Below are 27,746 nucleotides of genomic sequence, written 5' to 3' on the forward strand. Positions count from 1 at the left end.
GCCTCCAACGTCTGCTCCAGGGGAGACTAGGAAGAGGCGCCCCTTACCCGGGTGGCTGGAGCTCCTCCTATCCAGCCTGCCCCACGACGGAGCATCCGTTAATCTGAGATAATCCTGGCCCGAGGCTGCAACACGGCCTATTATCCCGGTATCAAAGCGTTGATTGGGATGCATGGAAGTGTGAGGCTGGGGCCCGGCATGCTTAGAGTAACGGAGTCCTTAGAGCCCCCTCCCCGGCGGAGGAAGGGGACCCCCAGACGAACGGGGAGGGGCTATCCGTGGCCCTAGACTGTGACGACAAGGAAAGCCCCCTTCCACCCCTCGCGATCCCCGCACCAAGCGCGGGGCCAGGAGTATGCGCTGCGGGCTAGACTCCAGCGACACCCAGCGGCCACGCGGGGAGGGGCGCCGAGACCCACTGGGGGGTCTCCCGGTGATTGTGTGTGTGTGTGTGTGTGTGTGTGTGTGTTTGTGCGCGCGCGCGCGCGCGAGTCCTCGCTGCGAATGGCAGGAGCTGGAGGACGAGAAGGCTGTTGTCAGAGGCAGGGAAACCCCAGCTCCCAAGGCAGGGCCACAATCTCCACTCCACGTTTAACCCCGCAAGGGGAGGGCCATACAGCCCTCGATTTCCACACCCCCAGGGCAGGTCAGTCCTCCTCGAACTGAGAAAGTCAGAGTCATCAAGCGCCCATCTCAAGCGCAGGTTTAGGTCCCCGTTTACGAAGGGCAGGGGGAGAGCCTTCCCCGATGTCCCTACCCCTTGCAGACGTCACTGCGGCGTGTCTGAGGGGACAGTCCTCTCTGCCTCATCAACCGTCCCCTCGCTGCCGCCCCAAACGCCCACCGCGGGGCGGCGGGAGATGAGGGGGACTTGGAGTTGTAGCATCCACACGTATGCACCCCCCGAGGAGGCCTAGCTGAGACCCGGCGCCCAAAGAGGTAGTCTCTGCGGGAACTCCAGGGGTCAGGAACACTTGCGCAGGGCCCTTTAAGGCAGGCTCGGTAGCCAGTGCCGCTGCCGCGGTTACTAAGGATGTGAAGTCACGAGAGGGCGGGGTTTTACCGCAGTCGGGCGGAAGCGGAAGGGGCGGGGCTCCGCTCACCGAGTCTTCAGCGCTGCCGCCGCCACCGCCGCCACCCGAGCCGGAGCGGGCTGGGCCGCCGAGGCAAGATGGTGGACTACAGCGTGTGGGACCACATTGAGGTGTCTGATGATGAAGATGAGACGCACCCCAACATCGACACGGCTAGCCTCTTCCGTTGGCGGCACCAGGTAAGGCGCGCGCGCCCATCCCTTTCCCCACTCCGGGGGAAGTTGTGATCCCGAGTTGTGATCCCCGATACTGCCCAGGGACCCCGCTGTTCACACCTAGGATTCTGTCCCCCACAGCCTGGACTTTCGAAGCCTCGATTAAACTCCGGGACCCCAGTACCACGGGGACCCTGAGTCCCTGCCCGGGATCTCCACCACCCCTCACCCCCACGCTCCGATTTTTTCGTGGGATTCCCTATTCACCCCATAGAAGTTCTTCATAGTCTAGACTCCCCCACACCAGTCTTGGGGGAATCTCCCTAATTCTGTCTGGGACCTAACGTTTACACTCAGAACTCTGCCTCGAGGTTTGGACCCCAAATTCTTCTGGATGATCCTGATCCTATTCGGGTATCCATTTCCAATCTGGAAACTCCCATCGCCCCCTCCCCCGCCCCTATAGTTTGGAACCCCAATACTTTGGTCTGTCCTGGGATCTACTTTCTGGGATCTTGATCCCAGGTTCCCATTCAGATCCGAAGTCACCACTCCTTTTCTAAACAGAACAAGGAACTCTGTGCTACCCTGATATTCTTGTTCCTGGCCTGGGACTCCTGCCCACACCCAGGACCCCCTTCCTAGAGTGTAGACCCTTGCCCCCTCAGGGTCCTTAGTCTCACCTAGGACTTGGGTTTTGGAACCTGGTTCCCCTCTGGATCTAACTACCAGCTTCACCCCGATGGAGCCTCACATTCCAGCCTCTCCTTTGGCCTCTGGTAAAGGCATTTCCCATTATACCAGGAAATCCTGCCCACGTGGCTTCCGGTCCAGCCAGAGCCCCTGCCCCTACTTGGTATTGCCGACTCTGTCACCACCCACCTCCCAGACTGGCTTCCTGCATGAGCTTCACCAGCATTGGAAACTTTCCCCTAACTCAAGCCCAGGATTCCAAACCCACCCCACCTTGTGTCTCCAGCCTGATGAGCTACTCTCTGCTATCTAAATTGTCCCTGCTCTTATCCAGGGAGTCTCCTGGTCTGATTCTAAATTCACTAACCCTTCTGTCTGCCCACAACAGAACCCCCAAATCCAGACCCCAGAATCCCTGGGTGATGCATATCCTGCCACCCCTTCAGTGCTCACAAGCCAGTGAGGTGACTAAGACTTAAAGGTTTAACCTCTTGCTCCTCCAAATCAGAGCGCCTGCATCCACTTACCAGTGTCTGTCGTACTTTTTTTTTTGAGACCAAGTTTCTCTCTTGTCACCCAGGCTGGAGAGCAATGGCGCTATCTTGGCTCACTGCATCCTCCACCTCCCGGGTTCAAGCGATTCTCCTGCCCTAGTCTCTTGAGTAGCTGGGATTACAGGCATGCGCCACCACGAGAGGCTCATTTTGTATTTTTAGTAGAGACAGGGTTTCTCTATGTTGGTCAGGCTGATCTTGAACTCCCTACCTCAGGTGATCCACCTGCCTTGGCCTTCCAAAGTACTGGGATGACAGGCGTGAGCCACCGCGCCCAGCCATGTTGTACTCTTTTTTTTTTTTTTTTTTTTTTTTTTTTTTTTTTTGAGACGGAGTTTCGCTCTTGTTACCCAGGCTGGAGTGCAATGGCACGATCTCGGCTCACCGCAACCTCCGCCTCCTGTTCGGGCAATTCTCCCGCCTCAACCTCCTGAGTAGCTGGGATTACAGGCACGCGCCACCATGCCCAGCTAATTTTTTGTATTTTTAGTAGAGACGGGGTTTCACTATGTTGACTGGGATGGTCTCGATCTCTCGACCTCGTGATCCACCCGCCTCGGCCTCCCAAAGTGCTGGGATTACAGGCTTGAGCCACCGCGCCTGGCCCCATGTTGTACTCTTAAACTAGAGGCACATACCTCTCAGAACCTTGTAGTGAGGATCTCCCATCCTCCCATAGGCCAACTCCCCATCATCTATCCAGAAACAACTAGAAGGTCCCTTCTCCATCCTTCCAGAATACACCAGAATACGACATTATTTCTTCATCTGGCTCCCAGTCCCACCTCCAGACCTATTCCTTAAATCCTGAGTCTCCTGGGTAGTGTACCTGCCAAGCGAGCCACTGGAGTGTGGGAAGAAAGTTCTAGCGCTTCTATTTCTTGCCGTGTGTAACATTTTATTATGAAATATTTAAAACTTCTGCAAAGCTCCAAAGACTATTCTTGGGAAGACCTATTTCTGTCACATAAAGAGGTTAATCTTTACTACTGTGGAGAATGGTTTGGTCTTGTGGGGTGGGAGGGCCCCCTCCTGCAGCGTAGTGTACCTGCCACACCCTCCTGCCTCTGGCACAGAGCTTTCCCTGTCCTGCCGCTGAGAACCTGGTGGCTGTAGTAGTGCGTAAAGGAGGCAGGGGGCTTCAGCGTCTCCAGCACAGGTTCAAGGACAGGCAAGCTTGTGCTCCAATCCTAGCCCTGCCCCTTGCTGCTTATTTCTTTGATGTGGCAAGACTCAAAAGAAACCCCTTTGAGCCCATGTGAAACCTGGGATAATATGGCCCCACCTCTTGTGAGATCTTTGTTAAGAAAGAATTAAGACTGGTTCAGGAAAACTTGGGGCAGGTCTGGAAGGAAGCATTGTGGAGGGGAAGGAGAGATCGTTATGGTTCTGAGCACAGGGCTGACTACGTTCAAATTTTGGCTCTGTCTGTGTCACTCACATGCTGGTGACTGCCAGGGAATTGTTTGATCACTGTGCCTCAGTTTCCCCACCTGAGATCTGAATGATGTCCACTTTACAGGGTTGTTGTAAGGGTTACCTTATTCATTTAATATTTGTAATACTTTTGGGGCAGTAGCTATTATCATCATCAGATAATTCTAGCTTGTCATTAAAAAAGTTTTGTAGTCCACTGTGGTGTTGCATGCCTATAGTCCCAGCTACTCAGGAGGCTGAGGCAGAAGGATCACTTGAACCCAGCAGTTCGAGTCCATCCTGAGCAACATAGCAAGGCCTTGTCTTTTTTTTCCCAATTTTCCGCCCCCCAAGACAGGGTCTTGCTGCGTCACCCAGGCTGGAGTGCAGTGGCGCCATCTTGGCTAACTGCAACTTCCACTTCCCAGGCTCAAGTGATCCTCCTACCTCTGCCTCCCGAGTAGCTGGGACCACAGGTGCACAGCACCCTGCCCAGCTAATTTTTGTACGTTTTGGTAGAGACAGGGTTTCATCATGTTGCCCAGGCTGGTTTCAAATTCCTGAGCTCAGGCAGTCCCACCCGCCTCAGCCTCACAAAGTGCTGGGATTATAGGTGTGAGCCACCAAGCCTGGCCTAAGACCTTGTCTCTTAAAAAAAATTCCACGGTGGCTCAAGCCTGTAATCCCAGCACTTTGGGAGGCCGAGGCAGGTGGATCACGAGGTCAAGAGATCGAGACCATCCTGGTCAACATGGTGAAACCCCGTCTCTACTAAAAATACAAAAAATTAGCTGGGCATGTGGCGTGTGCCTATAATCCCATTTACTCAGGAGGCTGAGGCAGGAGAATTGCCTGAACTCAGGAGGCGGAGGCTGCGGTGAGCCGAGATCGTGCCATTGCACTCGAGCCTGGGTAACAAGAGTGAAACTCCGTCTCAAAAAAAAAAAAAAAAAAAATTCCAAAGGTTCCAGAAGGGGACAAATGAGTCCTTTTCCCCAGCCCCAGCTAGCTGACTCTCCTGCCCAGAGACAGCTGCTGTTAGTGTTTTTTTCTTCTTTTTTTTTTTTTTTTTTTTGTATTTTTAGTAGAGACGGGGTTTCACCATGTTGACCAGGATGGTCTCGATCTCTTGACCTTGTGATCCACCTGCCTCGGCCTCCCAAAGTGCTGGGATTATAGGCTTGAGCCACCGCGCCCGGCCCAGTGTTTTCTTCTAATGAGTTGTATGACATTGAGATTCTGTGAGCCTCAGTTTCCCTAACTGTAAGGCAGGAGGGTAGTGACACCTGTGGGCCCTGCTTACTGAGCTGGCTTCTCCCCTGCCCAGCCTGCCACAGCCTCTCCCGGATGGGAGGTGTAAAGCCAGGCTGGGCAGGCTGCCGCCCTCACCAACTCCAAGAGGCCTTTTTTAGCTGTGGCCTTCCTGGCGGCTGCTCAGAGGACATTGGGGAGAGTGGTGGCTGCCCAGCAGTGGCTTGCAGGGTGGCAGGCAGGCTCCAGGGTGACAAAGGCCCATTGTGGAGAAATGGAGGTGCAGAGGCCACAAGCTGCTCTTTTTTTGAGATAGAGTCTTGCTCTGTTGCCCAGGCTGAAGTATAGTGGTGCCATCTTGGCTGACCACAACCTTCGCCTCCCGGATTCAAGCAATTCTCCTGCCTTAGCCTACCAAGTAGCTGGGAATACAGGCACACGCCACCATGCCTCGCTAATTTTTGTGGGTTTGTTTTGTTTTGTTTTTGAGACAGTCTTGCTCTGTCACCAGGTTGGAGTTCAGTGGTGCAATCTCAGCTCACTGCAACCTCCACCTCCTGGGTTCAAGCGATTATCCTGCCTCAGCCTCCCGAGTAGCTGGGATTACTGGCGTATGCCACCACACCCAGCTAATTTTTGTATTTTTAGTAGAGACAGGGTTTCACCATGTTGGCTAGGATGATCTTGATCCCTAGACCTTGTGATCTGCCCGCCTTGGCCTCCCACAGTGCTGGTATTACAGGCATGAGCCATTGCATCGAGCAACTTTTTTTTTTTTTTTTTAAGAGATGGAGTCTCACCACTTTGGGAGGCCGAGGCAGGTGGATCATGAGGTCAAGAGATCGAGACCATCCTGGTCAACATGGTGAAACCCCGTCTCTACAAAAAATACAAAAAATTAGCTGGGCATGGTGGCGCATGCCTGTAATCCCAGCTATTTAGGAGGCTGAGGCAGGAGAATTGCCTGAACCCAGGAGGCGGAGGTTGTGGTGAGCCGAGATCGCGCCATTGCACTCTAGCCTGGGTAACAAGAGTGAAACTCCATCTTAAAAAAAAAAAAAAAAAAAAAAAAAGAGATGGAGTCTCCATATGTTGCCCAGGCTGGTCTCAAATTCCTGAGCTCAAGAGGTCTTCCCACCTCAGCCTCCCAAGTCCTGGGATTAGAGGCATGTGCCACTGTGCCCAGCCTGCAGGTGCTCTTTCTTATCTCATGAGGTGTAGCTTTTTTTTTTTTTTTTTTTTGAGACAGGGTCTCACTCTGTCACCCAGGCTGGAGTGCAGTAGTGTGATCTTGGCTCACTGCTACTTCTGCTTCTCTGGTTCAAACAATTCTCCTGCCTCAGCAGCTGGAGTAGCTGGGATTGTAGGCACCCGCCACCATGCTCAGCTAATTTTCGTATTTTTAGTAGAGATGGGGTTTCACCATGTTGACCAAGCTGGTTTCAAACTTCTGATGTTAGGTGATCCACTTGCCTCGGCCTCCCTAAGTCCTGGGATTATAGGTGTGAGCCACCACTCCCAGTCATGTAGGCCTTTTTTTTTTTTTTTAAGATGGGGTTTCACCGTGTTGGTCAGGCTGGTCTTGAACTCCCAACCTCAGTTGATCCACCCGCCTTGGCCTCCAAAGTGTTTGGATTACAGGCGTGAGCCATCACGCCTGGCCGCTTTTTTTTTTTTTCAAGGCAACAAATGGGGGTTCACCTTCAATTTTTCTTTTTTTTTTCTTTTTCTTTTTTTTTGAGACGGAGTTTCGCTCTTGGTACCCAGGCTGGAGTGCAATGGCGCGATCTCGGCTCACTGCAACCTCTGCCTCCTGGGTTCAGGCAATTCTCCTGCCTCAGCCTCCTGAGTAGCTGGGATTACAAGCACGCACCACCATGCCCAGCTAATTTTTTGTATTTTTAGTAGAGACGGGGTTTCACCATGTTGACCAGGATGGTCTCGATCCCTCGACCTTGTGATCCACCCGCCTCGGCCTCCCAAAGTGCTGGGATTACAGGCTTGAGCCACCGCGCCTGGCAGGACATTTCCTTTTTTAAGCCCCAGAATAGTCCCCAGAGAGAGAGAGAGAGAGAGAGGAGAGAGACACAGAGAGAGAGAGATTGTCTCTTTGCACAGATGGTAATAATACTGGCCAGCACGGGAAGGGTGCATGCCCAGGGCCCGAATGGCTCTGGACATTTGACTTTAATGATCTCCTTTGTTTCTTCCGATACAAGCTTGTGCCGTCAGCATTGTTGACTGTGTTTGACAGATGAGGAAACTGAGGTTCCAGAAGGTTAGGAGATGGCCCAGGGACACTGAGCCAGTACATGGTGGCTGTTGGCTAGGATCCCAGGGCTGGTGCCCCAAGGCTCTCCTCCAGAACCCTCACCATATCACCAGATGGTCACAGTTGGTCCTTTGGGGGATCAGTGGTGCCCCAGCCAGGGGGCATTTGGGGAAGGTTCTGTCAAAGTTGAGGTTTGGGTGCAAAGCAGGTAAGGGGACCACAGAGGCCAAGAGGCAAGACAGAGCCTGGGCTTTCGGGGAACCATGAGGGCCAGCATCTGCCTGGGACCCAGGACCAGGATGCGGGGATCAGGAGTCCCATCTGAATTCAGAACCCCCCAGGGCGTGGTCGTGGGGAGGGCTTCACAGGTCTCTCTGGCGGCAGCTGTACCTGGATTGGGGAAGGACAGTGATCGGAGGTGGGGGCACATTTCAGGGTTTGATTAGTGGCTCTGGATAGAACAGGCCCCACTGAGAGTCAGGAGAGATGATGGTGGAGCATGCAGGGGTCTCAAGAGAGGCCTGAACAATCCAGTGGGGCCAGGTGGAGGTCTGAGCGAGAAAGGGAGTGAGGCACTATTATCAGCAGAAAGAGGAGGTGCCTGGGTTTGGGGTACGCAGCAAGCAGTTGGACACCAAGCTGGGGATCAGCAGGGCATGCTGGGCTGGAGATAAAGCCAAGGGGTCCTTGACAGTGATCCTGGGGCAAGGCTATGGGTGGACCAAATAAACATCTAGAAGGGGGCCCGGTGATGCCTGTAATCCCAACACTTTGGGAGGCCCAGGTGGGTGGATCACTTGAGGTCACATGGCCAGTTTGGTTTTGGACATGGAGTTAGAGATGCCTGCAGGGACACCAGGCAGAAGCAGCTTGATGGGGGTGAGGAGCAGGGAAGGGGACCAAGTGTGAGTGAGGGCAGCTCCAGGTCAGAGGGGAAGGCTGACAGCTGGAGACAGTGTTTAGGCCTCCACTGGGCCTCTCATTACTTATTCACTCAACAAGCATTTCTTGGCCAGGCACAGTGGCTCACACCTATAATTTCAGCACTTTGGGAAGCCGAGGCAGGTGGATGGCTTGAGCACAGGAGTTTGAGACCAGCCTGGGCCACATGGCAAAACGCCATCTCTACAAAAAATAAAAAATTAGCCAGGCAGGGTGGTGTGCACCTGTAGTCCCACTTACTTGGGAGGTTGAGGCAGGAGGATTGCTTGAGCCTAGGAGCTCGAGGCTGTACTGAGCCGTGGTTGCACCCTGCACTCTAGTCTGCATGACGACGAGACGTTGTTCAAACAAAACCAAACAAAAAAACAAGCATCTGCTGAGTCCCTGCTTTGCACCAGGCCAAGTTCCTGGCTCTGGGGACAAAGTGGTGAACACATTCTCACATGTATAGAGCAGGGCTTGGAGGCAGTACGCGGAACATGATAAACAATTGTCATATGATGTTAGCGGTGGTTGGTGCTGAGGAGGCAGGGAATGCCAGGCAGGGGTCGGGGGAGGTTGCCATCATCAGGAAGGTGGTTGGGGAAGGGGTTCTCGCTAAGGCAACATGGAGCCCAGACGGCTCGGGTGCCATGGAGTCAGCTGCGGCGGGATCTGAGGGAAAAGCACTCCAGGTAGCAGGAACAATCAGTGGGAAGGCCTTAAGGTTCAAGAAAGAAGTTGGCTCCGCAGAATGCAGTGGCTCCTGCCTGTAGTCCCAGCACTTTGGGAGGCCAAGGAGGAAGGATTGCTTGAATCCAGGACTTCAAGACCAGGCTGGGCAACGTGGTGAAACCCCATCTTTACTGAAAATACAAAAATTAGCTGTGCGTGGTGGTGCATACCTGTAGTCCCAGCTACTCAGGAGGCTGAGGTGGGAGAATCACCTGAGCCGAGGGAGGTCGAGGCTGCAGTGAGTCATCTTCCGGCCACTGCACTCCAACCTGGATGACAGAGCAAGACCCTATCTTTAAAAAAAGGGCTCGCCAGGCGCGGTGGCTCAAGCCTGTAATCCCAGCACTTTGGGAGGCCGAGGCGGGTGGATCACAAGGTCAAGAGATCGAGACCATCCTGGTCAACATGGTGAAACCCCGTCTCTACTAAAAATACAAAAAAAATTAGCTGGGCATGGTGGCGTGTGCCTGTAATCCCAGCTACTCAGGAGGCTGAGGCAGGAGAATTGCTTGAACCCAGGAGGCGGAGGTTGCGGTGAGCTGAGATCGCGCCATTGCACTCCAGCCTGGGTAACAAGAGCGAAACTCCGTCTCAAAAAAAAAAAAAAAAAAAAGGCTCAAGAAAAGATGAGAAAAGTGAGGGGCCAGTGTGGATGGAAGGAGAAGTGACAGGGTAGATTGTGCAGGCCCACATAGGCTGTTGTGATGACTTGGGCTCTGCTCTGAGTGAAATGGGAGCCGCCAGGGTTCTCAGCAGAGGATGGAGGAACCTGACCCACTTGGGTGTGCACTGGCACCTGTTGGGGCAAGGACGGAAGTTGGGAGACCAGGGCACTGGAGGTGGATACAGATTTTTTCCTGGGGCTATCTCAGGTGCAGGGGTTGAGTATGGGGCTGGGGGTAAGAAACAGGCCGCTCCCCAGAGTGACAGGCCGTTCCTGCCCACAGGCCCGGGTGGAACGCATGGAGCAGTTCCAGAAGGAGAAGGAGGAACTGGACAGGGGCTGCCGCGAGTGCAAGCGCAAGGTGGCCGAGTGCCAGAGGAAGCTGAAGGAGCTGGAGGTGGCCGAGGGTGGCAAGGCAGAGCTGGAGCGGCTGCAGGCTGAAGCGCAGCAGCTGCGCAAGGAGGAGCGAAGCTGGGAGCAGAAGCTGGAGGAGATGCGTAAGAAGGAGAAGAGTATGCCCTGGAACGTGGACACGCTCAGCAAAGATGGCTTCAGCAAGGTGTGCGGGGCGAGCGGGGCGGGAAGTGCGCGTGCGCAGCCAGCGAGCGTGCAGCCAGGACGCATGCGCACCCAATGCCAAGTCAGGGGAGGACCCCCGTGGTGAAATTAAATGGTGTGGGGGTTGGGGGATGGACAGGGGCCACGTGGGGAGGGGGGACAGGCTTGGGGGGCCGGGCGGATGAAACACCCCACCGGTCCCCTCCTCTGATCTGCCCCAAGGCCCATGCCCACGCTCCCGCCACCTTGATGCTCATGGCTTCGTCACCACCTCCGCCGTGGATGGGATGGGCGCTGCGGCCACGGCCCGCCCGGCCGCGCTCGAGGCGCTCCGCAGCCTTGCCCCAGCCCACTCCCCTTCTCACCCTACCACAGAGCATGGTCAATACCAAGCCTGAGAAGGCAGAGGAGGACTCAGAGGAGGTGAGGGAGCAGAAACACAAGACCTTCGTGGAAAAGTATGAGAAACAGATCAAGCACTTTGGTGAGTGGGGCGTGTGGGTTATGGGGGAGCCAGGTCAGGGCAGGCCCTTTGTCTCCAGGGCCCTCCAGCACCTTGCCAGCATCTTCCCACAGGCATGCTCCGCCGCTGGGATGACAGTCAAAAGTACCTGTCGGACAATGTCCACCTGGTGTGTGAGGAGACGGCCAATTACCTGGTCATCTGGTGCATCGACCTAGAGGTGGAGGAGGTGAGTGGAGCTTTCCCCAGGGCTGTGAAAAGGTGCTGCCACACGCCGCCACTTGGTGACACTGCCTGTTGTCCCTGGCAGAAATGTGCGCTCATGGAGCAGGTGGCCCACCAGACAATCGTCATGCAGTTTATACTGGAGCTGGCCAAGAGCCTAAAGGTGGACCCCCGGGCTTGCTTCCGGCAGTTCTTCACTAAGATTAAGGTAGGGGCCCTGAGCTGCCAGGTGACTACAGGCCCCCTCCTCAGGGGACCAGTCCACAGTGCTCTGGGCAAGGCTGACTCCTGTCCACAGGGACTCAAACCCCTCCAATCACAGCATCCTAGTTAGGAGATGGTGGGGGCAGGGAGGGGGAAGAGGTGGGCCAATCCTGCCAGAGTTTAAAAGTGGACGTCAGGCCAGGCTTGGTGGCTGAGTGCTGTAGTCTCGGCTATTTGGGAGCCTGAGGCAGAGGACCACTTGAGCTCAGGAGTTTGTGAGGTATGGTGTGCAACTGCATTCCAGCCTGGTTGACAGAGCAAAACCGCATTAAAAAAAAAAAAAAAAAAAAAAATGGAGACTGGGCACAGTGGCTCATGCTTGTCATCCCAGCACTTTGAGAGGCCGAGGCGAGCAGGTCACCTGAGCTTGGGAGTTCGCAACCAGCCTGACCAGCATGGAAAAACCACGTCTCTACTAAAAATACAAAATTAGCTGGGCATGGTAGTGTATGCCTGTAATCCCAGCTATTCAGGAGGCTGAGGCAGGAGAATCGCTTGAACCTGGGAGGCAGAAGTTGCAGTGAGCTGAGATTGCGCCACTGCACTCCAGCCTGAGCAACAAGAGCAAAACTCCGTCTCAAAAAAAAAAAAAAAAAAAAGTGGGGGCAATAGGATGTGCTGAAGGTCCCCATGTGGATATGGGGGTAATATGGGTGTCTCTAGGGTTTTGAGGTTTTTTTTTTTTTTTTTTGAGATAAAATCTTGCTCTGTCGCCGGGCGCGGTGGCTCAAGCCTGTAATCCCAGCACTTTGGGAGGCCGAGGCAGGTGGATCACGAGGTCAAGAGCTCGAGACCATCCTGGTCAACATGGTGAAACCCCGTCTCTACTAAAAATACAAAAAATTAGCTGGGCATGGCGGCACATGCCTGTAATCCCAGCTACTCAGGAGGCTGAGGCAGGAGAATTGCCTGAACCCAGGAGGCGGAGGTTGCGGTGAGCCGAGATCGCGCCATTGCACTCCAGCCTGGGTAATAAGAGCGAAACTCTGTCTCAAAAAAAAAAAAAAAAAAAAAAAAAAAAATCTTGCCCTGTCACCCAGGCTGGAATGCAATTGCTCGATCTCAGCTCAGTGCAACCTCTGCCTCCCCGGTTCAAGGGATTCTCATGCCTCCACCTTCCAAGTAGCTGGGGTTACAGGCACCTGCCAGCCTCTAGAGTTTTTAACCTGCGCACCTGCAGGAACAGGGCTACTCTTACTGAGATTGGGGAGACCAAGGACGAGGCAGGCTAGAGGGACACTGGGAGGCTGGGAGGTGGCTATGTTAAGTTAGAGGCACCTATGCAGGGACACTGAGGACGTGAGTGTCGCACATCTGCGGTGGAGCAGGGCTCCTAAGCAGGTGGTCTTTAGCAAATGCCAGATGAGGTCCCTGGCTGGGGGAGCCCAAGCCTTAGGGATCCCCTCATGTAGGTCAGGAACAGACTTGGGACGCCTCTGAGGAGCTGCAGCTGGAGGGTCCTGGGCTCCCCAGTCCCTTCTGAGTATTGGGCTGGGTCCAGTGAGCACTGCCCAACCCCCATAGACAGCCGATCGCCAGTACATGGAAGGCTTCAACGACGAGCTGGAAGCCTTCAAGGAGCGTGTGCGGGGCCGTGCCAAGCTTCGCATTGAGAAGGCCATGAAGGAGTACGAGGAGGAGGAGCGCAAGAAGCGACTTGGCCCTGGGGGCCTGGACCCTGTTGAGGTCTACGAGTCCCTCCCCGAGGTGCGGTTCCCCGGGCCAGGCGGGCAGCAGGAGGGCTCTGAGCGAGACCCCGAGGGCCACAGGGACCCAGCCCCTGACCCCAGCTCCTGTGCACCCCCAGGAACTCCAGAAGTGCTTCGATGTGAAGGATGTGCAGATGCTGCAAGATGCCATCAGCAAAATGGACCCCACCGTGAGTAACCCTTGCCTTCCATGCCTTTGCAGCAGGCCATGTGTCTTCCCCCAGCCCTGCGTCTCTGAAGCCGGCTGGTGAAAGTGCTCCTCCGAGGCTTCTCCAAGGAGTCGGGGGGTCGTGTCACCTTGGCATACGCCCACATTTATTGAGCACCTACTGTTTCCCAACATCCAGCAGATGATTGCTGAGCTTTCAGCGCATGTCCCTGACAGACAGTCACTGTTAACTGTGATGGCGTCCAGCCTCAGTTTCCTTATCCAAACCATGTTATCTCTCAATATCAGCCCACAGAATGTTTTGGGAAGGGAGCTGAGCATATGGCAGGGACTGGTAAATGCTGATGTTAATTGGATTTTGACTGCTTGTTTTTGAGAGACAGGGTCTTCCTCTCTTACCCTGGCTGCAACTTTGACCTCCCAAGCTCAAGTGATCCTCCCACTTCAGCCTCCCCAAGTAGCTGGGATTATAGGCTGATACCATGACATCTGGCTAATTTTTTAAAAAATATGTTTTTATAGAGACAGGGTCTCACTGGCTGTATTTTTGGAAGTGGTAATAGAGTTTGAATCTAAGTAGGACACACTTCAACTCTGTTCCTACCACTTGGCTCACTGGTTGGCCACACTGGTTTTCTCATCTGTAAAATGGGCCTAGTTGCAGGACTGGACCTGAGGTTCCAGAAGCTTCTATAGGCATAGCCATCTAGACCAGGTCCTGCAAACCGCAGCTTGCGGACTCACCGCCTATCTTTTATAATAAAGTTTTATTGGAACAAAGCAGCCACACTCAATTGTTTCCCTATCACCTACAACCGATCTTGCTCTACCGCAGCAGAGTTGAGTCGTGACGGAGACCATATGGCTCGCGGAAACAGAACTATTTAGTCTGTCCCTTTACCAAAAAAATTTGCTGGCTTTTTTTCTAGATTGCACTATCTAAATTTAAATTAAAGTTAAATAAAATTTAAAGTGCCAGCTGGGCAGCACTTTGGGATGCTGAGGCGGGCAGATCACCTGAGGTCAGGAGTTCGAGAGCAGCCTGGCCAACGTGGCAAAACCCTATCTCTACTAAAAGTACAAAAATTAGCCAGGCGTGATGACAGGCGCCTGTAATCCCAACTACTTGGGAGGCTGGGGCAGGAGAATTGCTTGAACCTGGAAGGCAGAGGTTGCAGTGAGCCGAGATCACACCACTACATTCCAATCTGGGAGACAGAGCATGACTCCGTCTCTAAATAAATAAATTAGTAAAATAAAATGAGCAGGAAGCCAGCTTGGGGATGTGCAGGGGACAACAGGGAGGCCACCGGGTGGCAGCCCTGCCTCACCTGCCTGCTCTTCTCCTTGCAGGACGCAAAGTACCACATGCAGCGTTGCATTGACTCCGGCCTCTGGGTCCCGAACTCTAAGGCCAGCGAGGCCAAGGAGGGAGAGGAGGCGGGTCCCAGGGACCCGATGCTGGAAGCTGTTCCCAAGACGGGCGATGAGAAGGATGTCAGCGTGTGACCTGCCCCAGCTGCCACCACCATCTGCTTGCAGGCCCCTATGCGCCCCTTTTCAGCAAACAGATAGATGCCATCTCCCCTACTCCTGGCCTCCTCCACTTGCGCTGCTCGGCCCAGCCTGGGGGGCCTACCCAACCCTCCTCACCCTCCCCACTGTCCCCACTCTCCAGTGCCCATTCAAGTCTCTGCTTTGAGTCTAGGGGCCTCACTGCCTGCAGCCCCCCATCAGCATTATGCCAAAGGCCCAGGGGTCCGGGGAGGGGCAGAGGTCGCCAGGCTGGTCCATCAGGTAGTAGGGGAGGGTCCCCAGCCAAGGGGCCAGCTCTGGTCACTGAGCTCTGTTTTCACTGTTTGTCTGCTGTCTGTGTCTTTTATTTGGCAAACAGCAGTGATGTTCCAATAAAGGATTTCAGATGCTCTCTGGGCTGCTGTGTGAGGGCTGTTCAGGCAGCCCATCTCTTGTGGGTGGGAGGGAAACCTGGTGGAATATTGGAAGCTGAGTTTTGGTACTCAAGTCCTTTGCCCTCCAGCCATGGTGGGTACTTGCCTTGCACATGCTGTTCCACCGCTTGGAACAATCTTCCTCCAGAGGCCTCAGAAGCCCACAACCTTCAGTTCTCACCCATCCATCCCCTATCCCACTTTGGACCTGCAGAACGCAGGGTTGCCCAAGCTGATCACCGCCAGAGGGCAGTAGTGATCTGTAAACCCAGTCACATTTTCTAGGGTTTTGCGGATTTTGCCTGCCCACACCCACCTTTGTCCCCTGCCGCCCCCTTCCAGCTTCCTACCACCATTTGCGGCAGCATTCTGGGCTACATCTCTCTGCCCTATGGCCAGTGCTGCCCCCAAACTTTTTTGTTGAGACAGTCTAGCTGTTGCCCAGGCTGGAGTGCAGTGGTGTGATCTCTGATCACTACAACCTCCGCCTCCCGAGTTCAAGTGATTACCCTGCCTCAACCTCCCGAGTAGCTGGAATTACAGGTGCCTGCCACCACACCTAGCTAATGTTTGTATTTTGGCAGAGATGGGGTTTCACCATATTGGTCTCCTGACATCAGGTGATCTACTCACCTTGGCCTCCCAAAACGCTGGGATTACAAGTGTGAGCCACTGCCCCTGGCCCCCCACAAACAGATCTTGATTCTGACTGCTGCCTTTTATCTCCATGGCCTCCAGATCCCCATCCCCTCTGGCTCTAATACCTGCCCCAGCCTCTTTCCCATTGCCCTCTCCAAGCCAGCCCTCCCAACAGGCAGCAGCCAGAGGGCACCTGTGAACACAGGGGTCAGGCCAGGTCCCACCTCTGCTCAAAAGCCTCACAGGACTCCCCTCCCTAGGAACAGAAGCCAAAGTCCTCCCTGCAGCTGGCCAGGCCCCAGCACCATCTGCCTGTTAACCTCCCTGCCCTGTTGTCCCCAACCCAATACTGGCCCTTGAGCACTTGAAATTTCTTTTCTTGGTGCGGCCTTGGGTGATGTACTGAGCCTCAATGTCCCTGCTGTTAGTGATGGCTAACATCATCACACTAGTATCCTCCTCAGGCTGTAGTGAGGGGAAAAGTGAGGTAATAGTTCAGACAACAAGCACCTGGCACTCAGATCCTTTGAATGTGGACCTTGGCACTTGGTGTCCCTCTGCAAAAGTCACAAATTTGGCCGGGCGCGGTGGCTCAAGCCTGTAATCCCAGCACTTTGGGAGGCTGAGGCAGGTGGATCACGAGGTCAAGAGATCGAGACCATCCTGGTCAACATGGTGACACCCCGTCTCTACTAAAAATACTAAAAATTAGCTGGGCATGGTGGCGTGTGCCTGTAATCCCAGCTACTCAGGAGGCTGAGGCAGGAGAATTGCCTGAACCCAGGAGGCAAAGGTTGCGGTGAGCCGAGATTGTGCCATTGCACTCCAGCCTGGGCAACAAGAGCGAAACTCCATCTCCAAAAAAAAAAAAAAGTCACAAATTTTATTTCTGCCATAGGAAAAGGCTTAAATAAGAGTGCATGGCCAGGTGCAGTGGCTCATGCCTGTAATCCCAACACTTTGAGAGGCCAAGATGGGAGGATCGCTTGAGCTTGGGAATTCAAGACCAGCCTGGCTACCGTGGTGAAACCCAGTCTGTACTAAGAACACAAAAATTAGCTAGGCATGGTGACACGTGCCTGTAGTCCCAGCTACTCAGGAAGCTGAGGCAGGAGAATTGATTGAACCCAGGATGTGGAGGTTGCAGTGAGCCAAGATCACACCACTGCGCTCCAGTGTAGGTGACAGAGTCTCCATCTCAAAAAAAAAGTGCAACGCTGGGCGAACAGGGGCACACCTCTAGTTACAGTTACTTGGGAGGCTGAGGCAGAAGGATTGCTTGAGTCTGGAAGGTCGAGGCTGCAGTGAGCTACAATCAAAGTACAATAAACACCCAGGTACACATCAGTTTAAGACATATTGGCTGGGCGTGGTGGTGGCTCACGCCTGTAATCCCAGCACTTTGGGAAGCTAAGGTGGGATGATCACAAGGTCAGGAAATGGAGACCACTGTGGCTAACACGGTGAAACCCCGTCTCTACTAAAAATGCAAAAAATTAGCCAGACATGGTGGCACGCGCCTGCAGCCCCAGCGACTCGGGAGGCTGAGGCGGGAGAATTGCTTGGACCCGGGAGGCAGAGGTTGCAGTGAGCCAACATTGTGCTACTGCACTCCAGCCTGGGTGACAAGAGACTCTGTATTAAAAAAAAAAAAAAAAAAAGACACGAAATATCTCAGATCCAGTAGATACTTCTGCCCACCTCTCCTGGGGGACATCACCTTTGAGGGGACTGCTTGTCACTCAGACCACAGATCAATGCCACTTCTCTGAGGCCCTCCTTGATCTACTTGAATTGCCCTCATGCTCGGTCACCAAACCTGCCTCACATGCCCTGCTTTGTACCGACCTGTGTATTGTCACCTCCCATGTACTGTGGGTGCTACAAGAGCACGGACCTTTTCTTGCAACATCCACAGCACCAGAAAGGGGACTTTCTGGAAACATTTGCAAAAACAGTGGATAAAAACCCCTGGAAAGCTGTTGTGCCCAAGCCGATCACCACCAGGGGGCAGGAGTGAGCTTCAAATCTAGTAACTTTCCTTCGTGCTTTGTACATTCAGTGAGAATGGCAGGTTGGGGGCTGTAAGGGGACTCCTGGAGCCTTGAATGAGCCTCACACATCATCCAAGATCTTTTTATTTTATTTTTTAAGAATCAGGGGTCTCTCCATGTTGCTCATGCTGGATTTGAACTGAGCTCAAGCAGTCTGCCAGCCTTGGCCTCCCAAAGTGTGCCCTGCCAAGTTAACATTTAAATTTTTGTTCATCATAGACATTTTGGTGTTAATTTCAGTTTTTCCAAAATATTACATTCCTGGTTATTGAAGGTTTTGTTTGTCTTTTATGAGACGTCCATCACCCAGGCTGGAGTGCAGTGGTGTGATCTCGGGCTCACTTCAACCTCTGCTTCCTGGGTTCAAGCGATTCTCCTACCTCAGCCTCCCAAGTAGCTGGGATTACAGGCACCTGCCCACCATATCTAGCTAATTTTTGTATTTTTTGTAGAGACGGGTTTCACCATGTTGGCCAGGCTGGTCTCAAACTCCTGACCTCAAGTGATCTGCCTGCTTTAGCCTCCCAAAGTGCTGGGATTACAGGGGTGAGCCACCGTGTGCAGCAGCTGGTTATTGAAGTTCCTGGCACCCTTTTTACTTTTGTACCTCACCTTAGCACTGGCACTGGTCCTGGTAGAGACACAGGGATCAAGGTATCAGATTTTATCAGGAGGTGGAGTGGCACAAACTCATCATCCTCCCTGCCCATCCGCCCACCCAGTTCCCTGCCACTCCTTTCAAAGTTTCGTTTTGGAAAATTGTATATATTCTTTTTTTTTTTTTTTTTTTCCGAGATGGAGTTTCGCTCTTGTTACCCAGGCTGGAGTGCAATGGCGCGATCTCGGCTCACCACAACCTCCGCCTCCTGGGTTCAGGCAATTCTCCTGCCTCAGCCTCCTGAGTAGTTGGGATTACAGGCACGCACCACCATGCCCAGCTAATGTTTTGTATTTTTAGTAGAGACGGGGTTTCACCATGTTGACCAGGATGGTCTCGATCTCTTGACCTTGTGATCCACCCGTCTCGGCCTCCCAAAGCGCTGGGATTACAGGCTTGAGCCACCGCACCCGGCCGAAAATTGTATATATTCTTATCCATTCCCCTCCTCCATTTTTTTTTTCCAAACAATCTCTCATTCTGTTGCCTAGGCTGGCGTGCAGTGGTGGGATCACTGAAACCTCCACCTCTCAGACTTGGGTTGCCCTCCCATCTCAGCCTTTGAGCATCTGGGACTACAGGTGAATGCCGCCACACCTAGCTAATGGTTAACTTTTGTAGAGACATGGTCTTACTATGTTGCCCAGGCTGGTCTCAAGCTCCTGGGCTCAAGGGATCCTCCTGCCTTGGCCTCCCAAAGTGCTGGAATTACAGGCCTGAGCCACCTTCCCTAGGCTTTTTTTTTTTTTTTAAGATGGGATCTCCCTCTGTCACCCAGGCTGGAGTGCAGTGGCACAATCACAGCTCACTGCAGCCTCTAACTTCTAGGCTCAAGTGATTCTTCTGCGGCAATCTCCTGAGTAGCTCAAATTACAGCCAAGAGACACTGCATCTGGCTATCCACCACTAGTCTTTTTTTTTTTTTTTTTGAGATGGAGACCTGCTCTGTTGCCCAGGCTGAAGTGCAGTGGCACTATCTTGGCTCACTGCAACCTCGACCTCCCAGGTTCAAGCAATTCTCCTGCCTCAGCCTCACATATAAGCATGCACCACCACACCCAGCTTATGAAGTGTATTAACTCATTTGATGCCCCTGATATGCCTCTGGGTTTGGGACTCTAAATAACCACATCTTGCAGAGGAGGAAACTGAGGCACAGTTAAGGGACCACCCAGCAGCACACAGTGATGGAGCTGGGACTTGAACTCAGCCCGTCTGGTGCCAGCCTTCATGTATGTAAGTTACTTCTCTGTATCCTTTCAGGCCAACACTGAGTGTCCCGTTTGGGGCTGCTCCTGATAATTTTCTAGAGAACACAGGTTCGCACACGTGCCTAAAGGAGCATAGAATTTTTGTGGAAAGATTCCCTGGAGGCCAGGCACAGTGGCTCAGGCCTGTAATCCCAGCACTTTGGGAGGCCAAGGCGGGTGAATCATCTGAGGTCAGGAGTTTGAAACTGGCCTGGCCAATATGGCAAAACCCCATCTCTACTGAAAACACAAAAATTAGCTGGGCATGATGGTGGGTGTCTGTAATCCCAGCTACTCAGGAGGCTGAGGCAGGAGAATCCTTTGAACCCAGGAGGTAGAGGTTGCAGTGAGCTGAGATCATGCCATTGCATTCTGGCCTGGGCAACAAGAGTGAAACTCCATCTCAAAAAAAAAAAAAGATTCCTAGGAAACCCATCCCATTGAGGAGGAGACTGGCTGTTCCCTGAACTCTCCCATTCATCAAAACACAAAGGGATTTTACTTTTATTTAATAAATTCTTGGCTTTTCCCAGGAGGTCCTGTGGGGGCTCTGAGGATGCTCCTCCCTGCAGCCCCCACAGGACCAAAGGAAGCCCCCAGCTTTTGTTCTTTCCTGAAAACCTATTGTAGTGGTATGGCCAACTATCCTGGCTTGCCCAGGACTGCCCCAGTGCTAGCATGGAAAGCCCCCCATTGGGGAACCCCCTCAGTCCTGGGAAACCCCAGCCTTTTAGTCACATGTGAGGTCTGGGGCCTCCCTTATGGGCCAGGTCTGGGATGTGGGAGTTTGGGAAGGAGGCCCCAGGCCTTGGCAGAATAGCCTCCTTAGCCTCTTATCTTCAGTTGTCAAGTGGGGGTGCAGATACCGCTCACAAAGAATCTGAGAAGGCCCAGGGATTGCTAAATACCTGCCCTAGGCCCAGTGTCCAGGCTGGGAAAATGTCAGCTATTCCATTTATTTATTTGACAGGGTCTTGCTCAGTTGCTCAGGTTGGAGTGCAGTGACGCAATCATAGCTCATTGCAACCTCAACCTCTGGACCCAAGTGATCATCTCACCCCAGCCTCCCGAGTAGCTGGGACTACAGGCCTGTATCACCATGCCCTGCTAATTTTTAAATTTTCTGGAGACACGGGGTTTCACTATGTTGCCCAGGCTGGTCTGGAACTCCTGTGCTCAAGCGATCCTCCTGCCTCTGTCTCTCAAAGTGCTGGGATTACAGGCACCAGCCACCACACCCAGCTTATTGTTAGAATGTATTATTATTACTGGGAGTATGACTAGCCTTATTACTAGTAGTTGGCCCATGTGGCATTTCCTGCTAGTTCCTTCAGGAGTGGGGAATACCAGGACCCAGGCCCACCCGGCTCGTCGTGGTCTAGCATCTAATTGCAGAGCCTTGCCCCGGACGGCTGTTGAATAATCTGGCACTCTCAGCTTCCTGATGCTGTACCCAGGCGGCAACAGAGAGGAAGCTCACGGCCGCCCTCCGGCAGCAGGCTATACAACAGCCAGAGATTCCTGGCTCCCAGGCCATTCATTCCCCCCAGTGCTGGCTTCTTAAGCCATCTACTGGGCTCAAGGCACAACCCCAGGTGCTGAGGGCACAGCGGACAACCAGACAGACCTCTTTCTGGCGGGGCTGATGTCCTAGAACCACAGACGGGCAATAGAACTGGTGCTGAAAGAAACTTCCCGAGGCCATGCGAGGTGGCTGATGCCTCTGGGTGTTTGGGACGTCAGCAGTTTGGGAGGTCAAGGAGGGAGGGTCACTTGTGTCCAGCAGTTTGAAACCAGCTGGGGCAACGTGGTGAAAACCCATTTCTATAAAAAATACATACCCACCCACAAATTAGCCGGGCATGATAATGCACATCTGTAGTCTCAGCCACTTGGGAGGCTGACATGGGAGGATTGTGAATGCTAAACCTGGGAGGTCGAGACTGCACTGAATTGAGATCATAGCACTGCACTCCAGCCTGGGCAACAGAGCGAGACTCTGTCTCAAAAAAAGAAGAGAAAAGAGCTGGATGCAGTGGTTCACACCTGTAATCCCAGCACTTTGGGAGGCCGAGGTGGGAGGGGATCACCTGAGGTCAGGAGTTCAAGACCAGCCTGACCAATATGGAGAAACCCTGTCTCTACTAAAAAAATACAAAATTAGCCAGGCATGGTGCTGTATGCCTGCAATCCCAGCTACTCAGGAAGCTGAGGCAGGAGAATCGCTTGAACCCGGGAGGCGGAGGTTGCGTGAGCCCAGATCGTGCCACTGCACTCCGGCCTGGGCAACAAGAGCAAAACTCCATCTCTAAATAAATAAATAAATGAAAGAAACGAAAAGAAAAGAGAAAGAAAAACCTCCCGGCTAGGAGCGGTGGCTCACATCCCAGCACTTTGGGAGGCAGGTGAATCACCTGAGGTCCAGAGTTCCAGACTAGTCTGGCCAACATGGTGAAACCCCATCTCTACTAAAAATACAAAAATTAGCCAGGCGTGGTGGATGCCTGCAATCCCCATTACCAGGGATGTTGAGGCAGGAGAATTGCTTGAACCTGGCAGAGGTGGAGGTTGCAGTGAACCAAGACTGCTGCACTGCACTCCAGCCTGAACAACAGCAAGACTCTGTCTCAACAAAAGAAAGAAAGAAAGAAAGAAACTTTCCATGAAACTTCAGGTTGCAATAAGGACTCTGAAGAAAACACAGCAGAGCCCAGGAGGTCAAGTTGCCCGGGTTCAAGCAATCCTCCCACCTCAGCCTCTGGAGTACCTGGGACTACAGGCACATGCCACCATGCCAAACTTTTTTTTTTGAGACGGAGTCTCACTCTGTAGCCTAAGCTGGAGTGCAGTGGCACGATCTCGGCTCACTGCAACCTGCACCTCCCGGGCTCAAGTGATTCTTGTGCCTCAGCCTCAGATTAAATTTTCTGTTTTGTGTAGAGACAAGGTTTTGCTGTATTGCCCAGGATGGTCTCCAACTGGTCTCAGACTAACCTCCCGCCTCAGCTTCCTGAAGTGCTAGGATTATAGGGATGAGCCACGCGCCCAGCCAGGCCAAGTCTCTATCAGCATTTTCTTTCTTTTCTTTTTTTTTTTTTGAGCTACAGCGGGGATTTGTACTCACATCGGGTGGGATGTCCAAGCTGCTACCCTGACCGCTAGGGAGCTTTAGAGGGCAGGGCTGCAGGTGATCAGGAAGAGGACAGGAGCAGGTGGGCCAGGAAAGCATCTCAGGAGTGACGGAGGGGGAATTCCAGCCAGCAAGGTGGAGTCGGCCAGGTAGAAACGACGGAAGGGAAATGGGACGGGATGGAACGGGGAAGCCACAGGGCAGGGCGTCGGAAGGTTGAATGGTGGCCGCTGCAGCCTTGAACGCCGAGGTGAGGAGATGTACCTGTGCCCTACGGTCAGAACCGTACACGTCTGACCCAATTCCACAGCACAGAGGGGAACTCCAGGATACGGCCGCGTTGCCCACACATTTCGCTCTCCCGCCGGTCCCTCGCAGGCCCCTCCCACGTCTCCGTTCACCGCGTGACAGCCAATAGTAGAAGCGAAAGCGCATCCAGGTGCCGAAGCAGCCAATCGTGGCTGAGCGACGAGTGAGCCCGAGAACCAATCAGAGCGTCGCCGCCATGGCCAAAAAAAAAACAACAAAAAAACTTCCAATGGTGACTGCGGGGAGAACAGGGCAGCTGCCAATGGGCGTGCGCGTTTCAGGCGGCCAATGGGAGGAGGCGTCTCGGTGGGCAACAAGTAGAGGCTGCCCGCGGGGGCGGGGCGGGGTCCGGGTTAGTGTCTGAGTGCCCCCGGAAGGGTGAGTCCTGACGCCAGCGCGGAAGGGGCGCGGCCTGAGGTCCGCAGGAAGGAGACGCGGGGACTGGCAGCGCTTGGCTGACTGAACTTGGATGGGAGCAGCTGGTGCCTCGGGACTGCTCCAATGCCCGGTGGGTGCACATCCCAGTTCCTGCCCCTGCCGGCCGGGTTTAGAGGTTTTGGCGGGAGGATGTGAGGGGTGCAGCCTTCCCCGTTGAAAACCTCACCCCGACCCCGTCTTCAAAGCTGGGTCCCGGTCCAGTGGAGATGAGCAAGGAGGAAGTAGGCTCCCGAAAAGCCCCATCCCCAGGATCTCACCTGAAACGTGAAGAGGTATTAATGGCAAAAGTTAGTTAAGCGCTTACTGTATACCGGACACTCTCTGCCTCCTCGCGTTGAATCCTCCCAGCAACCCTTTGAGGTAGAGACTGTTACACGCCCATTTTCCAGAGGAGGGTGCAGTCAGCAACATGGGTAGAACCGACAGGCCCTCCACTTCTGTACTGGCGCTCTCAGGAGGCTCAGGCGCTGGACTGCGGAGATGGAGCTGGACATAAATTCTCCTAAGCTTGAGGGAGTCAACAGGGACTGGGGTCACTCATGGGGGTACATGTGGGGGACGAGAATTGTGGCCTGAAAGAGAAACGCCATCACCACGATGAAACGAGTGACAATGATGTTATTCTTGTTTTAGTCACATTTGTTATTTTTGTGTGTGCCTGTATCAAGGTCTGCGCTGAATGTGGAATATGCGGAACTATATTGAAACATCACAACCTTTTTTTGATGGCAGCACCCTGAGGACCTCCCTTTTCCAGATGGGGAAACTGAGGCCCAGAATCGCTAAGTGGTTTGCTTGAGTTAACACAGGGAGCTCCAGGACGTGCCCTCAGGTCTGTTTGACCACAGCTGCCTGTCCGGTTGTTTTGGGGAGGTGTGTTAAGAGTAGATTTTTGGCCAGGCGCGGTGGCTCAAGCCTGTAATCCCAGCACTTTGGGAGGCCGAGGCGGGTGGATCACAAGGTCAAGAGATCGAGACCAACCTGGTCAACATGGTGAAACCCTGTCTCTACTAAAAATACAAAAAAAAAAACATTAGCTGGGCATGGTGGCGCGTGCCTGTAATCCCAGCTACTCTGGAGGCTGAGGCAGGAGAATTGCCTGAACCCAGGAGGCGGAGGTTGCGGTGAGCCGAGATCGCGCCATTGCACTCCAGCCTGGGTAACAAGAGCGAAACTCCGTCTCAAAAAAAAAAAAAAAAAAAAAAAAGGCCGGGCGCGGTGGCTCAAGCCTGTAATCCCAGCACTTTGGGAGGCCGAGGCGGGTGGATCACGAGGTCGAGAGATCGAGACCATCCTGGTCAACATGGTGAAACCCCGTCTCTACTAAAAATACAAAAAATTAGCTGGGCATGGTGGCTCGTGCCTGTAATCCCAGCTACTCAGGAGGCTGAGGCAGGAGAATTGCCTGAGCCCAGGAGGCGGAGGTTGCGGTGAGCCGAGATTGCGCCATTGCACTCCAGCCTGGGTAACAAGAGCAAAACTCCATCTCAAAAAAAAAAAAAAAAAGAGTAGATTTTTATTTTACTTTTTATTTATTTTTATTATTCATTTATTTATTTATTTATTTATATTTTTAGAGATAGGGTCTTACTTTGTCACCCAGGCTGGAATGCAGTGGTGTGATCACTACTCACTGCAGCCCCCAACTCCTAGGCTCAGGAGATCCTCCCACCTTGGCCTCCTGAGTAGCTTGAATACAAGTGTGTGCCACCACACCTGGCTAAATTTTAAAAATTTCTTGTAGAGGCTGGGCATGGTGGTTCACGCCTGTAATCCCAGGACTTTGGGAGGCCGAGGCCGGCGGATCACCTGAGGTCAGAGATTCAAGACCAGCCTGGCCAACATGGCAAAACCCCATCTCTATTAAAAATACAAAAATTAGCTGGGCATGGTGGCGAATGCCTATCATCCCAGCTACTTGGGAGGCTGAGGCAGGAGAATTGCTTGGACCTGGGAGGTGGAGGTTTCGAGCCGAGATTGCACCATTGCACTCCAGCCTGGGCAACAAGAGCGAAACTCCATCTCAAAAAAAAAACAAACAAACAAAACTTCTTGGAGAAACAGGGTCTTCCTACATGGCCTAGGCTGGTCTCCAGCCCCTGGGCTCAAATGATCCCCCTGACTCAACCTCCCAAAGTCCTGGGATTACAGGTGGGAGCCACTGTACCTGGCTAGAGCAGATTTTTATATCAGTGTCAATTTGTGGAAAGAGGAGAGGGGTCAGTGTTATCGTTGATGAGAGATCTACTAGGTGGGGATGCATACCCCAACCCCGTCCAACAAATGTGGAAACCGAGGCTCAGAGAGGGAATCGGGTCCTTAATGTCACACCAAGATGGGAACCCAGGATCTTCCCCTCAGGCCTCAGCTGGGGTAGGTGGAAGGTTGAGGCGCTAATGGTGAGGGGCCTCTGGGCTGAGAGTTGAGAGCTGATAGATTGTCCTCTTTCTAGCCAAGCCACCTGCCGGGAACATGCCTCTGTGCCATCGGGGAACAGCTAGGGGCAGCAAGCCTGTTGGGGATGGAGCCCAGACCATGGCTACCATGGGAGGCCTGAAGGTGCTTCTGCACTGGGCTGGTCGAGGCGGCGGGGAGCCCTGGGTCACCTTCAGCGAGTCATCGCTGACAGCTGAGGAAGTCTGCATTCACATCGCACATAAACTCGGTGAGTCCGGGGTGCTGGCATCATGAGGACGCATGGGCGTCCAGGCAGCAGCTGGACCCCATCCATCCATCTGTCCAACCCACCCATCCATCCATCCATCCATCCATCCATCCATCCATCCGTCCGTCTGTCTATCCAACCATCCATCCACCCACTCACCCATCCATCCCCCAATCCATCCATCCATCCATGTACCCAGCCACCCACCCACCCATTCGTCCATTCATCCATCCACCCACCCACTTACCCAGCCACCCACCCATCTATCCATCTATCCATCCACCAACCCACCCATCCACCCGTCCATCCATCCATCCATCCACCCACCCACACACCCAGCCACCCACCCATCTGTCCATCCATCCATCCACCTGCATACCCAGCCACCCATCCATCCATCCACCTACATACCCACCTACTCCTCCACCCACCCACCCATAGATCCACCCACCGACACACCCATCCACCCACCCATCCATCCATCCACCCACATACCCACCCACTCCTCCACCAAGCACCCATCCATCCATCCACCCACATACCCACCCACTCCACCAAGCACCCATCCATCCATCCACCCATATACCCACCCACTCCTCCACCCAAGCACCCATCCATCCATCCACCTGCATACCCACCCACTCCTCCACCCAAGCATCTATCCATCCATCCACCCATGTAACCACCCACCCATCCATCCAGCCACCCCACACCATCCATCCATCTACCCACTCACCCATCCACCCACCCATCTATCCATCCATCCATCCATTCATCCACCTATGTGCCCATCAACCCATTTACTCCTCCACCCACACACCCATTTATCCATCCACCCATGCACTCATCCATCCATCCATCCATGCACCCAGTCATACAGCGAACGTTTTGTGAGCATCTACTGTGTGGCAGCTGCAAATCACTGCCTTTGTAGAGCTGAAATTTTAGGAAGATAGCAAGAAATATAATAAATCAGAAAACTTGCCCAGGTGCAGTAGCTGACACCTGTAATCCCAGCACTTGAGGAGGCCCAGGCAGGAGGATTGCTTGAGACCGGTAGTTGGAGACCAGCCTGGGCAACATAGGGAGACCCTATCTCAACAAAACAATTTTAGAAATTAGTCAGGTGTGGTGGTGCATGTCTGTAGTCCCAGCTACTTGAGAGGCTGAAGCAAGAGGATCGCTTGAGGCCAGGAGTTCAAGCCTGCAATGAGCTATGGTTGCATCACTGCATCCCAGCCTGGGGGACAGAATGAGACCCTGTGTCATTAAAAAAAGTCTGTAGTCTGCAGTTAATGTATTTGGAAGTGCAATTTCCTCTGAGGGAGAAGACCTTTCCTTCCTTCCTTCCTTCCTTCCTTCCTTCTTTCCTTCCTTCTTTCCTCCTTCCTTCCCTCCCTCCCTCCCTTTCCCTTTCCCCTTCCCTTTCCCTTCTCTTCCCCTTTCTTTCTTTTCTTCTTTTCTTTCTTTCTTGACAGAGTCTTGCTCTGACATCCAGGCTGGAGTGCAGT

At 53.4% G+C, this 27,746-nt stretch overlaps 2 protein-coding genes across 10 annotated transcripts in view; both read left to right on the forward strand.

Annotated features, from left to right (window-relative positions):
• The first annotated feature begins 1,064 nt into the window (after nucleotides 1-1,064).
• Nucleotides 1,065-15,070, forward strand: CDC37 (cell division cycle 37, HSP90 cochaperone). Its single transcript, XM_039466238.2, has 8 exons — nucleotides 1,065-1,273; nucleotides 10,039-10,314; nucleotides 10,689-10,797; nucleotides 10,890-11,005; nucleotides 11,087-11,209; nucleotides 12,790-12,972; nucleotides 13,073-13,144; nucleotides 14,497-15,070. Exons 1-8 carry the CDS (start codon nucleotides 1,172-1,174, stop codon nucleotides 14,650-14,652), a joined length of 1,137 nt encoding a protein of 378 aa, XP_039322172.1. The 5' UTR covers nucleotides 1,065-1,171; the 3' UTR covers nucleotides 14,653-15,070.
• Nucleotides 15,071-23,481: 8,411 nt separating this feature from the next.
• The window catches only part of TYK2 (tyrosine kinase 2), a 31,569-nt gene continuing 27,304 nt past the window's right edge, over nucleotides 23,482-27,746 (forward strand). For 3 of the 9 annotated variants that reach the window (XM_074384637.1, XM_074384640.1, XM_074384639.1), the window contains exons 1-2: nucleotides 23,483-23,640; nucleotides 26,023-26,235. In XM_074384637.1, the coding sequence (XP_074240738.1) occupies nucleotides 23,634-23,640; nucleotides 26,023-26,235 (220 nt within the window). In that variant the 5' untranslated portion in view covers nucleotides 23,483-23,633. Of the gene's footprint in view, nucleotides 23,641-24,238; nucleotides 24,403-26,022; nucleotides 26,236-27,746 lie in introns of all 9 variants that reach the window. The other 6 variants (XM_039466232.2, XM_074384642.1, XM_074384638.1 and 3 more) reach the window with 4 other exon arrangements.

This window comes from Saimiri boliviensis, chromosome 14, assembly GCF_048565385.1.
Source record: "Saimiri boliviensis isolate mSaiBol1 chromosome 14, mSaiBol1.pri, whole genome shotgun sequence".
Lineage (NCBI taxonomy): Eukaryota > Metazoa > Chordata > Mammalia > Primates > Cebidae > Saimiri > Saimiri boliviensis.

Bases quoted from the DNA above. Each gene is read 5' to 3' on its own strand.
- CDC37 (XM_039466238.2), top strand. From the start codon at position 1,172: ATGGTGGACTACAGCGTGTGGGACCACATTGAGGTGTCTGATGATGAA. The intron at 1,274-10,038 runs GTAAGGCGCGCG...TCCTGCCCACAG, and splicing joins TCTTCCGTTGGCGGCACCAG to GCCCGGGTGGAACGCATGGA. The intron at 12,973-13,072 runs GTGCGGTTCCCC...GTGCACCCCCAG, and splicing joins TCTACGAGTCCCTCCCCGAG to GAACTCCAGAAGTGCTTCGA.